This window comes from Macaca fascicularis, chromosome 9 (assembly GCF_037993035.2).
Source record: "Macaca fascicularis isolate 582-1 chromosome 9, T2T-MFA8v1.1".
Lineage (NCBI taxonomy): Eukaryota > Metazoa > Chordata > Mammalia > Primates > Cercopithecidae > Macaca > Macaca fascicularis.
In genome coordinates, this window is record NC_088383.1 from 111,157,847 (window position 1) to 111,172,399 (window position 14,553).

Consider the following 14,553-nt stretch of genomic DNA (forward strand, 5'->3'; position numbering starts at 1 on the left):
ACTGCCCCTGTTGGGTTCCTGAGTCGTGCTGCGTCGACGACGGTAGTGACGCGTATTGCCCGGAGGATGGCGGACGCCGGCTTGCGCCGCGTGGTGCCTAGCGACCTGTATCCCCTCGTGCTCGGCTTCCTCCGCGATAACCAACTCTCGGAGGTGGCCAATAAGTTCGCCAAAGCGACAGGAGCTGTGAGTTCCGGGCTTGGCGTGGGGACCGGGCTGAGATGACCACAAAGCTTCAGGCCCTGACGTGCTTAGGTTTCCAGGTGGGGAAGTCTGTGGGGTCCGCCAGTTCAGTGTCTGCAAGGCCTTTACGCCGACCCCTGGGCAGTGGTCAGAGAAAGCCTGCGGCCTCGGTCGCTCCTCTTCCCCCAGTTCTGACTAGATATCGCTGAGTCTTGTTGTTTTTTTTCTTGTGGAGCCGTGCAGTGGCGGCAGCGTGGGAGCCTCGTGGCCCGAAGTCACATGGCTGGCAGAGTGCAGCGGGGAGCTAGAGCCTTGTCCCACTGAGGACGTTGGTTCTTCGGCATCTGTTTCTTCTGGGGTGCTTTTCGTTGGGTGAGGCAAACTGCGATTTGACCTTACCCTCAGTTACATTTACTGGGCTTCAAAAGCAAGTGAAATTGCTTTAGAATGAAGGCCGGGATTGTCGTTAGTAAAGAAGAAAATGAATGAAAGTAGAAGCAGAGTTTTGTTTTGAGTTACACTGATGAGAATTGAGCATCATAAACAGCCCTACCAAGCAGGCATAGTAGTGGGCTTGGAGCTTTGGCTAATGCAATCAAACAAACCTAGGTTTGGGACCAGGCTCTGTCACTTTTTAGATACGTGACCCGGGCAGTTTATTTAACCTCTCTGAGTCTTTCTACAGGGATGTCATCATCCACTTTATAGGATTTTTGTGAATTTCAGTAAGATGATGTGTAAGAGTAGCAATCTCAGTGCTGGTGCAGAGGAATCTTGTAGAAGTTAAAGCTGTACCATAATTACGGCAATTTAGGATGCTCCAAACACATGTGAGAGTAAGAGAACCAGGAATGGGAAAGGTTTGTAATCTTTCACATCAACAGACATCCCTGCATGGGAAGAGACCTTGAGGGAGGAGAGAGAGGAGGTCTTCTGCAGGGATGATAGCATGACTAGAAAGGATGGCTTGCACTTTTTTTTTTTTTTTTTTTTTTTTTGAGACGGAGTCTCGCTCGCTCTGCCGCCCAGGCTGGAGTGCAGTGGCCGGATCTCAGCTCACTGCAAGCTCCGCCTCCCGGGTTCACGCCATTCTCCTGCCTCAGCCTCCCGAGTAGCTGGGACTACAGGCGCCGCCACCTCGCCCGGCTAGTTTTTTGTATTTTTTAAAGTAGAGACGGGGTTTCACCGTGTCAGCCAGGATGGTCTCCATCTCCTGACCTCGTGATCCGCCCGTCTCGGCCTCCCAAAGTGCTGGGATTACAGGCTTGAGCCACCGCGCCCGGCCGGCTTGCACTTTTAGCAGAATCAGGCTGCAAAAGCAAAAGAATCAGATCAGCTTCAGAACTTCCTTAAGCTGGGACATGCTGCCATGTGATCTAACTGCTTTCTTAATGAAACTGTTTAGAGTTGACTGTTAAGGAGACTGCAGAGAGGACTTTCACAGTGGACTGAATGGAATTGGACATTTCAGAATTAGGATTCTTTTTTTTTGTTTTTTTTTTGAGACGGAGTCTCTTGCCCAGTCTGGAGTGCAGTTGCCCGGGCTGGAGTGCAATGGTGCGATCTCGGCTCATTGTAACCTCCGCCTCCTAAATTCAAGAGATTCTCCTGCCTCAGCCTCCCGAGTAGCTGGGATTACAGGCGCGCACTGCCACGCCCGGCTAATTTTTGTATTTTTAGTAGAGACAGGGTTTCACCATGTTGACCAGGCTGGTCTTGAACTCTTGACCTCAAGAAATCCGCCCGCCTCGGCCTCCCAAAGTGCTGGGATTACAGGCGTGAGACACCGTGCCTGGCCTCAGAATTAGGATTCTGAAATGGTTTTATGTGAGAAAAGCTAATCTTTGTGAAGAGTTTACTAAGGGTCAGGAGCTAAGCCCTTTACATGCATTTAATTTTTTTTTTTTTTTTTTTTTTTTTTTTTGAGGCGGAGTCTGGCTCTGTCGCCATGCTGGAGTGCAGTGGCATGATCTCAGCTCGCTGCAACCTCTGCTGAAGTGATTCTCCTGCCTCAGCTTCCCAAGTAGCTGGGCCTACAGGTGTGCCCCACCAAGCCCAGCTAATTTTTTTTTTTTTTTTTTTTGTATTTTTAATAGAAACGGGGTTTCACCAAGTTGGCCAGGCTGCTTTTGAACTCCTGACCTCAAGAAATCCACCACCTGGGCCTCCCAAAGTGCTGGGATTATAGGTGTGAGCCACTGCACACGGCCAACATGCATTATGTCTTATCCTCTCAATAACTTAATGAGATGTTTAGTATTATCTTCATTTTATAGAGAATAAAATAATTGCCGGGCGCGGTGGCTCACGCCTGTAATCCCAGCACTTTGGGAGGCCGAGGCGGGCGGATCACAAGGTCAGGAGATCGAGACCACGGTGAAACCCCGTCTCTACTAAAAATACAAAAAATTAGCCGGGCGCGGTTGTGGGCGCCTGTAGTCCCAGCTACTCGGGAGGCTGAGGCAGGAGAATGGCGTGAACCTGGGAGGCGGAGCTTGCAGTGAGCCGAGATTGCGCCACTGCACTCCAGCCTGGGCGACAGAGCGAGACTCCGTCTAAAAAAAAAAAAAAAAAAGAGAATAAAATAATCTCAGGGAGACTAAGTAATTTGTCCAAAGGTGAGTTCCCATGTGTCCTGACTCTGGTCCTTTACTCTTTTTTGTACCCCAGAGTCTCACTCTGTTGCCCAGGTGGCAGTGCAGTGGTGCAATCTCAGCTCACCCCAACCTTCGCCTCTCAGGTTCAAGTGATTCTTATGCCTCAGCCTCCTGAATAGCTGGGATTACAGGCGCCCACCACCACGCCCAGCTAATGTTTGTATCATTAGTAGAGATGGGGTTTCACCATACTGGCCAGGCTGGTCTCAAATTCCTGATCAGGTGATCTGCCCATCTTGGCCTCCCAAAGTGTTGGGATTACAGGCGTGAGCCACTGCGCCTGGCCTGATCCTATACTCTGATGTGTATTGTTTTGTGTGTGTGTGTTTCTTTTAGAGGGTCTCACTCTGTTGCCCAGGCTGGAGTACAGTGATGCAATGATAGCTCACTGTAGCCTTGAACCCCTGGGCTCAGGCAATCCTCCTGCCTCAGTCACTGGAGTAGCTAGGACTACAGACATGGGCCACCACAGCTGGCTAATTTTTTTTTTTTTTTTTTTTTTTTTTTTTTTGAGACAGAGTTTCGCTCTTGTTGCCCAGGCTGGAGTGCAATGGTGCAATCTCAACTCACCATAACCTCCACCTCCCAGGTTCAAGCGATTCTCCTGCATTGGCCTCCCAAGTAGCTGGGATTATTACAAGCATGTGCCACCATGCTTGGCTAATTTTGTATTTTTAGTAGAGACGGGGTTTCTCCATGTTGGTTAGGCTGGTCTCCAACTCCCGATCTCAGGTGATCCACCCGCCTCAGCCTCACAAAGTGTTGAGATTACAGGCGTTTAGCCACCACAGGCCGAGCCACGGCAGTGCCATTGCACTCCAGCTTGGGCGACCAAGAGCGAAACTCAGTCTCAAAAAAAAAAAAAAGAGAGAGAGATGGAGGTCTCACTGTTTTGCCCAGTGGTCTTGAACTCCTGTCTTTAAGTGATCTTCCTGCCTCGGCCTGCCAAAGTATTAGATTACAGGTGTGAACCACTGCGCCCAGCCTAAATGCAGTTCTTTTTTTTTTTTTTTTTTTTGAGACTTGCTGTGTCGCCCAGGCTGGAGTACAATGGTGTGATTTCAGCTCACTGCAACCTCAGCCTCATGGGTTAAAGCGATTCTCCTGCCTCAGCCTCCTGAGTAGCTGGGATTACAGGTGTGCGCCACCACGCCCAGCTAAGTTTTTTTGTTTTTGGTAGAGACAGGGTTTTACCATGTTGGTCAGGCTGGTCTTGAACTCCTGACCTCATGATCTGCCTACCTCAGCCTCCCAAAGTGCTGGGATTACAGGCCTGAGCCACCGTGCTTGGCCCCTAAATGCAGTTCTTTACACTCAATACAATACTCATCAGTCTTGTTTCTTTTTTTCTTTCTTTTTTTTTTTTTTTTTGAGACAGGGTCTTGGTCTGTCACCCAAGCTGGAGTGCAGTGGCGTGATCTCAGCTCACTACAGCCTCCGCCTCCGGGGTTCAAGCTATTCTCCTGCCTCAGCCTCCTGAGTACCAGGGATTACAGGCGTCTGTCACCACACCCGGCTAGGAGACGGGGTTTCTCCATAGATAGTACATTGCTAAAGTAAAGAGAGTGAGCTTTTTTTTTTGTGGCAGATGGAGGTCTTGCTGTGTTGCTCAGGCTGGTCATGAAATCCTGGCATCCAGTGATCCTCCTGTCTCAGCCTCCCAAAGTACTGAGATAACAGGCATGAGCCACTGTGCCCAGTCAAAAGCGATTTATTTATTTATTTATTTTTTTGAGATAGAGTCTTACTCTTTTTTTTTTTTTTTTTTGAGACGGAGTCTCGCTCTGTCGCCCAGGCTGGAGTGCAGTGGCGCGATCTTGGCTCACTGCAAGCTCCGCCTCCCAGGTTTACGCCATTCTCCTGCCTCAGCCTCCCGAGTAGCTGGGACTACAGGCGCCTGCCACCTCACCTGGCTAGTTTTTTGTATTTTTTAGTAGAGACGGGGTTTCACCGTGTTAGCCAGGATGGTCTCGATCTCCTGACCTTGTGATCTGCCCGTCTCAGCCTCCCAAAGTGCTGGGATTACAGGCTTGAGCCACCGCGCCCGGCCGAGTCTTACTCTTGTTGCCCAGGCTGGAGTGCAGTGGCGCGATCTCAGCTCACTGCAACCTCCACCTCCTTGGTTCAAGCGATTCTCCTGCTTCAGCCTCCCAAGTAGCTAAGATTACAGATGTGTGCCATCACACTGGGCTAATTTTTGTTTTAGTAGAGAGGGGGTTTCACTGATTTGGCCAGGCTGGTCTCAAACTCCTGACCTCTTGATCAGCCTGTCTCAGCCTCTCAAAGTGCTGGGATTACAGGCATGAGCCACTGTGACTGGCTGATTTTTTTTTTTTTTTTTTTTTTTTTTAGGACTTTGGTCAATATAGATTGGTGGGCAGGGGGTTAGATGGTGCCACAAACATGATAATAGCCCAAGTTTTTTAGATCAGAAATTGGGAAATCCACAAACAGAATGTTTTTCTCCTGATTTATGCACGTAGCAAAAGTTTTATGAAGATGTAACATTTATACCAAATTTAGTAATTATGTATATAACAGGCCACATTTAATGAAAGCATAACCAGGATAAAATAATTTCCTTACCCAGCTCTTTTTCTTCTACAGACACAGCAGGATGCCAATGCCTCTTCCCTCTTAGACATCTATAGCTTCTGGCTCAAGTAAGCCTTTCCTGTTCCATTTTGGCTATTTCTCCTCCAAGGTGGGCTGGGCTATGTTTCTTGGTTTGGGAAGATTCCAGTCTCCTAGAAATTGGTCTAATCTACCTTAGCAGGTCTGCCAAGGCCCCAGAGCGAAAGTTACAGGCAAATGGACCAGTGGCTAAGAAAGCTAAGAAGAAGGCCTCATCCAGTGACAGTAGTGAGGACAGCAGCGAGGAGGAGGAGGAAGTTCAAGGGCCTCCAGCAAAGAAGGCTGGTAAGGCAAAGTAGCGGGTGGGCTTGGTGGTACCAGGAAAATAATTTACAGCCTGCTTGTTTCACATGGGTGATTCTTACTGGGACCTGTGTTTTTGTTCAGCTGTACCTGCCAAGCGAGTCGGTCTGCCTCCTGGGAAGGCTACAGCCAAAGCATCAGAGAGCAGCAGCAGTGAAGAGTCCAGTGATGATGAGGAGGAGGAGGACCAAAAGAAACAGCCTGTCCAGGTTTGCAGCTCTGGGAAGAAAAGGGGGTTTAAGGATTGGAAAGGAAGAAACCAAAATCTTGGCCTCTAACTTGTAACCAAGGAGTGATGCCGGCAATACAATAGGTGATTATGAGGAAGAAAATCTGGGGATTTTCAGAGAGCTGATAAAAATATGAGATCTGGAAGGGATTTGTGAGGTTGAGGTCAGGCTTGGAATCTAGAGGAAATTAAACCCATTCTGCTTGAGGAGTTTGGGTTCTTCTGGGACACTATTCAGGGCTCCAAGAATAAGAGAGTGTGTTTCCTTGGGAGCTTTGGCAGGATATGGCAGGAGCAGGGCCAATGTATCAAGTGGCTGAACTTTGTTGTTTCTTAAGAGTTTTTTGCCCTTTCCATATCCTGTCCTTAGCTTTCTCTTGCTCTTACTGCTGCATTAAGCCCCTAAAAATAAAAGGAACATAGGATGCCCTTTGGGTACCTAGAAGCTTTTGTTGATTTCTCTCCTTGTGTCTTTTCTAACAGAAGGGAGTTAAGCCCCAAGCCAAGGCAGCCAAAGCTCCTCCTAAGAAGGCCAAGAGCTCTGATTCTGATTCTGACTCAAGCTCCGAGGATGAGCCACCAAAGAACCAGAAGCCAAAGATAACACCTGTGGCAGCTAAAGCTCAGGCTAAGGCCCCTCCCAAACCAGGTACTGTTTCTGTTCCCAAGAGGCTGGGCTGGGAACCAGATTGCTCTGGGGACTTGTGTTAAAACTGCTGATTTGGCACAGGGGTGAAATGGTACTGGTTGTTGAACTGGAGGTATTGATTACTGGTCTTTTAATTTTAAAGGTTTTACTAATAACAAGATTTCATAGGAGCTAGTAAATAGAGAAACAGTTATTGCAGCAAGGAAAAATGTATATTTTTTAAAATGATATCCATTTGGTATTTTTTTGTGACATTTCATAGACATTTTATGTTCTTACACATCCCATTCCACTGTAACCACTTAAATATCTATTTGTTGTGCTTTTCACTGCCTTTTTTATTCTTGTACGTCATTCTATGAGACAAATGAGAATTTTTCTTTTTTTCTGTAACTTGAGGGTTAGGTTATTTCTCTGAATGGAGGTTGAAGTGAAAGATTTTAGAGGGCATATTGAGATTATTTATGTCATCTTTTCTTAGTTTTATTCCTGCCATGGGATAGGAAAGGCATCCTTTGATGTGGTAAACCATGGCATTCTCCTTGATGGCTGCTCTAAAGTTGAAAGAATTGGTGGACTCCTGGCCAGGCACAGTGGCTCACGCCTATAATCCCAGCACTTTGGGAGGCTGAGGCAGGCGGATTGCTTGAGGTCAGGAGTTCAAGACCAGCCTGGCCAACATGGCAAAACCTTGTTTCTACCAAAAATAAAAAAACTAGCTGGGCATGGTGGTGGGCACCTGTAATCCCAGCTACTCCGGAGGCTGAGGCAGGAGAGTTGCTTGAACCACTGCACACTGCTCTGTGCGACAGAGTCAGAGCCAGACTCCGTCTCAAAAGAAAAAAAAAAGGGGGGGAATTGGTGGACTTCTAAGTTCTCTGCTCATAGGAAGGAGGTTTTTCATGGTCCTGACTTGCCCTATTACTCCTTACTCTTTCTTTTTCTTGGGTATTCCAGCTCGAGCAGCACCTAAAGTAGCCAATGGTAAAGCAGCCAGTAGCAGCAGCAGCAGCAGCAGCAGTAGCAGTGATGACTCAGAGGAGGAAAAGGCAGCAGCCACCCCCAAGAAGGTCTGGGCCATAACTTCGGTCAGGGAAGAGGTGACCAGGGTGGGGTGTGTGTGTGTCTCCATTCCCTGGCAGGATTGGTTGGATCAGCATTTTCCTGTGGTAATCAGTTTTCTTTCCAATGCAGACTGCACCTAAAAAGCAAGTTGTGGCCAAGGCCCCAGTGAAAGCAGTTGCCACCCCTACCCAGAAGAGTTCCAGCAGTGAGGATTCCTCCAGTGAGGAGGAAGAGGAGCAAAAAAAACCCCTGAAAAATAAACCAGGTGACTGGACATGGAGAGTCAAGCTGTATGACTGTGGTCAGGGCCCAGCTGCAGTAATCACATGGACCTCTCCATAGAGCTGCTTGAGCGTCCTCATGACATGACAGCTAGCTTCTCCCAGTACTAGTGATCTGGGAAAGCAAGGAGGAATCTCCAGTGCCTTGTATAACTTAGACTCAGAAGTGACACCGTGTTCTGTTAGAACTGAGTCATTGGCCGGGCGCGGTGGCTCACGCCTGTAATCCCAGCACTTTGGGAGGCCGAGACGGGCGGATCACAAGGTCAGGAGATCGAGACCATCCTGGCTAACAAGGTGAAACCCCATCTCTACTAAAAAATACAAAAAACTAGCCGGGCGAGGTGGCGGGCGCCTGTAGTCCCAGCTACTCGGGAGGCTGAGGCAGGAGAATGGCGTAAACCCGGGAGGCGGAGCTTGCAGTGAGCTGAGATCCGGCCACTGCACTCCAGCCTGGGTGACAGAGCGGGACTCCGTCTCAAAAAAAAAAAAAGAACTGAGTCATGATTCTGGCCTATACTCAAGGGGAATTAAGCTTCATTTCTAGAAGAAAGTAGTATCAAAAAATTTGTAGACATATCTTAAAACCATCATACTATCCTTTTTAAACAGGTCCCTACAGTTCAGTCCCCCCACCTTCTGCTCCCCTACCAAAGAAGTCTCTGGGAACCCAGCCTCCCAAGAAGGCTGTGGAGAAGCAGCAGCCTGTGGAAAGCAGTGAAGACAGCAGTGATGAGTCTGGTGAGTCAGAGGGATGCAGCCTCCCCTCAGTGTGGGTCTGGAGAAGGGGATGAAGAATAAGGGAGAGAGAAAGCCTTCCATCCCTCCATTGTTTTTTGCTTAAAGCAAGACAGAGCTATGGCTCTGTGTGTGTCTTTGCATTCTTTTTATTGCTGTCCTGGTTGGGTTGGGACTCTGGACCCAGCATAATGCTACAGGTTCTCCTCAGATTCAAGTTCTGAAGAAGAGAAGAAACCCCCAACTAAGGCAGTCGTCTCTAAAGCAACCACTAAACCACCTCCAGCAAAGAAAGCAGCAGAGAGTTCTTCAGACAGCTCAGGTAAGGCATATGGAGGCCCTCAGTTCAGTGAAATGCTCTCAGGCAGCTGCTAAGGGCTCCCCTGAATCTGAATTGGGGAGCTGTTGATCCCATCCCTCTGTGTCTAGACTCTGACAGCTCTGAGGATGTTGAAGCTCCTTCCAAGCCAGCTGGTACCACCAAGAATTCTTCAAATAAGCCAACTGTCACCATCAAGTCACCTGCAGCAAAGCCAGCTGCAACCCCCAAGCAATCTGTGGGCGGTGGCCAGAAGCCTCCGATGAGAAATGCTGACAGCAGCTCCAGTGAGGAAGAGAGCAGCTCCAGTGAGGAGGAGAAGAAAAAAAAGACGGTGGCCACCACTAAGCCCAAGGCGACTGCCAAAGCAGCTCCGCCTCTGCCTGCCAAGCAGGCTCCTCAGGGTAGTAGGGACAGCAGCTCTGATTCAGACAGCTCCAGCAGTGAGGAGGAGGAGGAGGAAGAGAAGACAGCTAAGTCTGCAGTTAAGAAGAAGCCACAGAAGGTAGCAGGAGGTGCAGCCCCTTCCAAGCCAGCCTCTGCAAAGAAAGGAAAGACTGAGAGCAGCAGCAGTTCTTCCTCTGATGACTCCAGTGAGGAGGAGGAAGAGAAGCCCAAGGGCAAGGGCTTTCCCAGACCACAAGCTCCCAAGGCCAATGGCACCTCTGCACTGACTGCCCAGAATGGAAAAGAAGCTAAGAACAGCAAGGAAGAGGAAGAAGAAAAGAAAAAGGCAGCAGTGGCAGTTTCCAAATCAGGTCTGTACCCAGTAAACATGCCCTCTGGGTTTTGTCCCCCCAAATCAGGATGGGATATACTCTTTGAGAGTAGGGTAGTGAGAGGAGGCCCACCACTGGGCTTCCAGTTGTGGAAACTGGGAGGAAGAACAGGAAACTGGTCTTTTTTTTTTTTTAATAGAATCTTACTCTGTCACCCAGGCTGGGGTGCAATGGCATGATCACGGCTTGTGCAGCTTTAACTTCATGGGCTCAGGTGATCTTTCCACCTTAGCCTCCTGAGTAGCTGGGACTACAAGCATGCACCACCATGTCTGGCTCATTTTTTAACTTTCTATAGAGACAGAATCTCACTATATTGCCCTGGCTGATCTCAATTTCCTGGGCTCAAGCAATCCTCCTACCCTGGCCTCCCAAAAGGCTGGGGTTACAGTTGTGAGCCACTGCACTTGGCCTGAGTCTGGCTTTTTGTTTTGTAGGTTCATTAAAGAAGCGGAAGCAGAATGAGGCTGCCAAGGAGGCAGAGACTCCTCAGGCCAAGAAGATAAAGCTTCAGACCCCTAACACATTTCCAAAAAGGAAGAAAGTAAGTTATCTCACTTTCCTCTCAGGAACCAGCTCTTTAAAAGTAGAAAAATCTAGGATCATCTTGACAGCTCTGCCTGGCATGACCTGGCACATGTGTCCATGTGTATCACTCAGAAGAGCTGTTACATGACCACTCTGTCTTTCATTTCCTACTTCATTCTTCTGTAGGGAGAAAAAAGGGCATCATCCCCATTCCGAAGGGTCAGGGAGGAGGAAATTGAGGTGGATTCACGAGTTGCAGACAATTCCTTTGATGCCAAGGTGAGAGAGAGATCTGTGCCATTCTTGAGAGGGAGGATAGGTAGTGTCAGAGGGGATAGCTCTTGGTTCAGGTTGGTGGGAATCTTCTCTGGGTTCAGGTTGCCTTGAGCAAGGAGTAGAAAGAATAAAGTGACAGGGCCCTGGCGTGGTCCTCCTCTGTGTTAATCCCCCTCTCTACTTACCAGCGAGGTGCAGCCGGAGACTGGGGAGAGCGAGCCAATCAGGTTTTGAAGTTCACCAAAGGCAAGTCCTTCCGGCATGAGAAAACCAAGAAGAAGCGGGGCAGCTACCGGGGAGGCTCAATCTCTGTCCAGGTCAATTCCATTAAGTTTGACAGCGAGTGACCTGAGGCCATCTTTGGTGAAGCAAGGGTTATGATCGGAGACTACTCACTTTCTCCAGTGGACCTGGGAACCCTAATCTCTCTAGGTGAGGATCTCAATGAGGACAGAAGTTTAGGGTAGGTCCTAAGACTTTACAATGTAACATCCTCTCTGGTCCTTTTCTCTGTTCCTAGTTTTGTACAGACTTGTTTTTGAGTGTTGAGTAGCAGGGACAAAATAAGGGAATGTTATTTTTAAAGAAAATTCATTTTCATTGTTGTCTCCTTACTTTTCTGTGAAAGTCCTCATACTGAGAAATTTGTATATTTTATATTAAATCATTTCCTATTGATTTTTGTTGTGATTTTCAAAGGTGGATTCCCACAGATAAAATCTTGGCTGTTGCCCAAAACATAGTAAAGGGTCAGGTGTGACTTTTTATAATTGGAAGAAAATTCTGCCTTTGTGAGTGCACATGTCCACATTTCATCCCTCCTTCCCTCAAAAGCCTAGAGAGGGGCATTAAAGAATTATTGATGTATATGCAATGTCTGTTAAGCATGCAGTATGTATTTCATCTTCATTTATTGGGTCTGGGACTGAAGTTTTTAGCCAGCATGGACCTGACCTACTTTTTGGGATAAAATTCACTGTTTTGTTACAGGCAGAATTCTGGTGTGGCATGTGCCATGGGGTCATACTGAATAAATTTTTTTTCTGTAATTTTATCATTACATGATGTTTGCAAAACATGCTTTGTTTTTTAATTTGAAAGCAAACTTTTCTACTGTTGAAAGACATTTTTTGACAACTTCACCCTTCCTAGTATTGAGTACTAAGTTGAGGACTGCATCTTCTCGTTTTTTTACAGTATAGAGAACAAAATGACATTAGTTTGAAAAATACATATCACTTGGTATCGCTGTCTTGGTTGCAGTGGTGATACAGAATTGGTTTCATTAATTCCTATATGGTTGGGAATCACTGATCAAGAAAGTGGGGGAAAAAAGAACGTTAAAACCTCAATCCTCAGTAGGAAGGTAGATTACATTAGGTGAAATTGTAGGTAATTATATATGTGCTAATGGGGTTGGAAAGAACCTTACAGAGCATATTACCTGATAAACTTGAGTGGAGTGGGTTTGGGAGAACAAACTAATAGGATTATTGTGTCTCGTAGTTGGTACCTGGGAGCAATTGACATGCCCCCTTCAGAACCTTAACTGTTAGTAACAGTGGCTGTAACAACACAAACCAGTGACCAGAGATAGAGCTCTTAGGTCAAGCTGGCCTGACGGTATGGCTGAAGGAAGTGACTGAGCAGTGGTGGTACTCAGCCAGACCAAGATGGAGAGGGAAGAGTCCACAGCTTTCTGGAGGCTAAGGCGTTCTGGTGGTAGAAAAGTGTGCCCCAAGCCTTCATGGATGAGTTACAGGTCTTAAAATTAGTCTCCTCTTGTTTGGATTCCATACTTGCTAAATAACCTGATAATAACCTGGTTTTCCATGTTAACTGCCTCTAGGAAGAAAATGTACTGTTCATGCTGACACAGATATTTCAGTCTGCATGGTAAAAGTTCTACATCTTACTACAAAATAATAAACTGGCTGGTTTATAATGTGTCTTGGGAGTTTTATTATTGTGAGTCTAAACCCCTACCACACCCTACTCAAACCAGAAAAACTTTGGTGCCAGTTATAGGGGTCTGGACCTGTGATTTCACTGCAGAGGCTTTTTGGCAGCAGCTTGCAGGGTTTTCTTGGCCACAGCTTGTCTCACGGTGCCTTTTCCAGGCTATATTCTAGCCTGTGCATAGTCCAAATTGGGGGTTGGCAAAATGGCCTATGGGTCAAATCCAGCCCATGGCTTGTTTTTATATTACCTAGGAACTAAGAATGGTTTTTACATTTGTAAAGGTCTTTTAAAAAGAGAGAATATGTGACAGAGATCTTATCAATGGCCCACAAAGCCTACGATATTTAGGATGTGGCCCTTTACAGAAGAAGTTTGCCAATTCCTGGTCTAAATCAGCAATTCCGAAGACATCAGCTGAAAATTAGAATCATCTGGGGAACTTAGAAATATGGATACTTGCAAATCAAAACCACAAAGAGATACCATCTCACACCAGTTAGAATGACCATCATTAAAAAGTCAGGAAACAAGTGCTGGAGAGGATGTGGAGAAATAGGAACACTTTTACACTGCTGGTGGGACTGTAAACTAGTTCAACCATTGTGGAACACAGTGTGGTGACTCCTCAAGGATCTAGAACTAGAAATACCATTTGACCCAGCCATCCCTTTACTTGATATATACCCAAAGGATTATAAATCATGCTGCTATATAAAGACACATGCACACATATGTTTATTGTGGCACTATTCACAATAGGAAAGACTTGGAAGCAACCCAAATGTCCATCGATGGATAGACTGGATTAAGAAAATGTGGCACATATACACCATGGAATACTATGCAGCCATAAAAAAGGAAGAGTTTGTGTCCTTTGTAGGGACATGGATGAAGCTCGAAACCATCATTAGCAAACTAGCGCAAGGACAGAAAACCAAACCCTGCATGTTCTCACTCACAGGTGGGAATTGAACAATGAGAACACTTGGACACACCAGGGCCTGTTGTGGGGTGGGGGGAGGGGGGAGGGAGAGCATTAGGAGATATACCTAATGTAAATGAGTTAATGGGTGCAGCACACCAACATGGCACATGTATACATATGTAACCTGCACATTGTGCACATGTACCCTAGAACTTAAAGTATAATAAAAAAATAAGAATCACGGATACTCGGGCCCATCCTGAGACCTATTGAGCCAGACCCTGATGCTCTCTGGTGAGGCCTGGGAACTAGGGTATTTTAAAGCTCCCAGGTGATTCTAGTGAACAGCCAGAGTTGAAAACCGCGTATCTAAAGAGTATTTGGAAAGAAGTGAATTGGTATTTCCCACCTTCATGCTTCCATTTTCAAATATACTTGTTAAAAATAATAGTATAGGCCGGCTGCGGTGGCTGACGCCTGTAATTGAAGCACTTTGGGAGGCCAAGGCATGCAGATCACAAGGTCAGGAGATTGAGACCATCCTGGCTAACACGGTGAAACCCCGTCTCTACTAAAAAATACAAAAGTTAGCCAGGCGTGGTGGCGGGCGCCTGCAATCCCAGCTATTCCAGAGGCTGAGGCAGGAGAATGGCGGGTGAACCCAGGAGGCGGAGGTTGCAGTGAGCTGAGATCGCACTCCAGCCTGGGTGACTAAAAATACAAAAAATACAAAAATTAGCTGGGCGTGGTGGCACGCGCCTGTAATCCCAGCTACTTGGGAGGCCAAGGCAGGAGAATTGCTTGAAGCCAGGAGGCAGAGGTTGCAGTGAGCTGAGATCATGCCACTACACTCCAGCCTGGCGACAGCAAGACTCTGTCTCAAAAATTAAGAAAAAAAAAAAATTAATCTCAGCCCTGTTTCCTGGAACCTGCTTCTGTGTCTCCTTCCAGACAGTTTCTAGGTATGTGCTACTATATGCGTCCTCCCCTCCTTTTTTTCCTGGTACAAACGGGGCAGTTCGTCA

General features: G+C 47.1%; 1 protein-coding gene across 4 annotated transcripts; it reads left to right on the top strand.

The window, feature by feature from the left end:
* The first annotated feature begins 41 nt into the window (after positions 1-41).
* Positions 42-12,588, top strand: NOLC1 (nucleolar and coiled-body phosphoprotein 1). Of its 4 annotated transcripts, none has more exons than XM_005566278.5 (13): positions 42-263; positions 5,448-5,503; positions 5,614-5,759; positions 5,862-5,986; positions 6,490-6,655; positions 7,613-7,725; positions 7,850-7,985; positions 8,614-8,742; positions 8,951-9,061; positions 9,169-9,816; positions 10,275-10,381; positions 10,552-10,644; positions 10,830-12,588. In XM_005566278.5, exons 1-13 carry the CDS (start codon positions 222-224, stop codon positions 10,986-10,988), a joined length of 2,031 nt encoding a protein of 676 aa, XP_005566335.3. In that variant the 5' UTR covers positions 42-221; the 3' UTR covers positions 10,989-12,588. The 4 variants fall into 4 exon arrangements, with proteins under 4 accessions (XP_005566335.3, XP_005566336.3, XP_005566334.4 ...); XM_005566279.5 differs by having other exon boundaries at positions 5,617-5,759; XM_005566277.5 differs by having other exon boundaries at positions 42-186.
* Positions 12,589-14,553: the final 1,965 nt, after the last annotated feature.

Bases quoted from the DNA above. Each gene is read 5' to 3' on its own strand.
- NOLC1 (XM_005566277.5), top strand. From the start codon at position 67: ATGGCGGACGCCGGCTTGCGCCGCGTGGTGCCTAGCGACCTGTATCCC. The intron at 7,986-8,613 runs GTGACTGGACAT...CTTTTTAAACAG, and splicing joins ACCCCTGAAAAATAAACCAG to GTCCCTACAGTTCAGTCCCC. The intron at 10,382-10,551 runs GTAAGTTATCTC...ATTCTTCTGTAG, and splicing joins CATTTCCAAAAAGGAAGAAA to GGAGAAAAAAGGGCATCATC.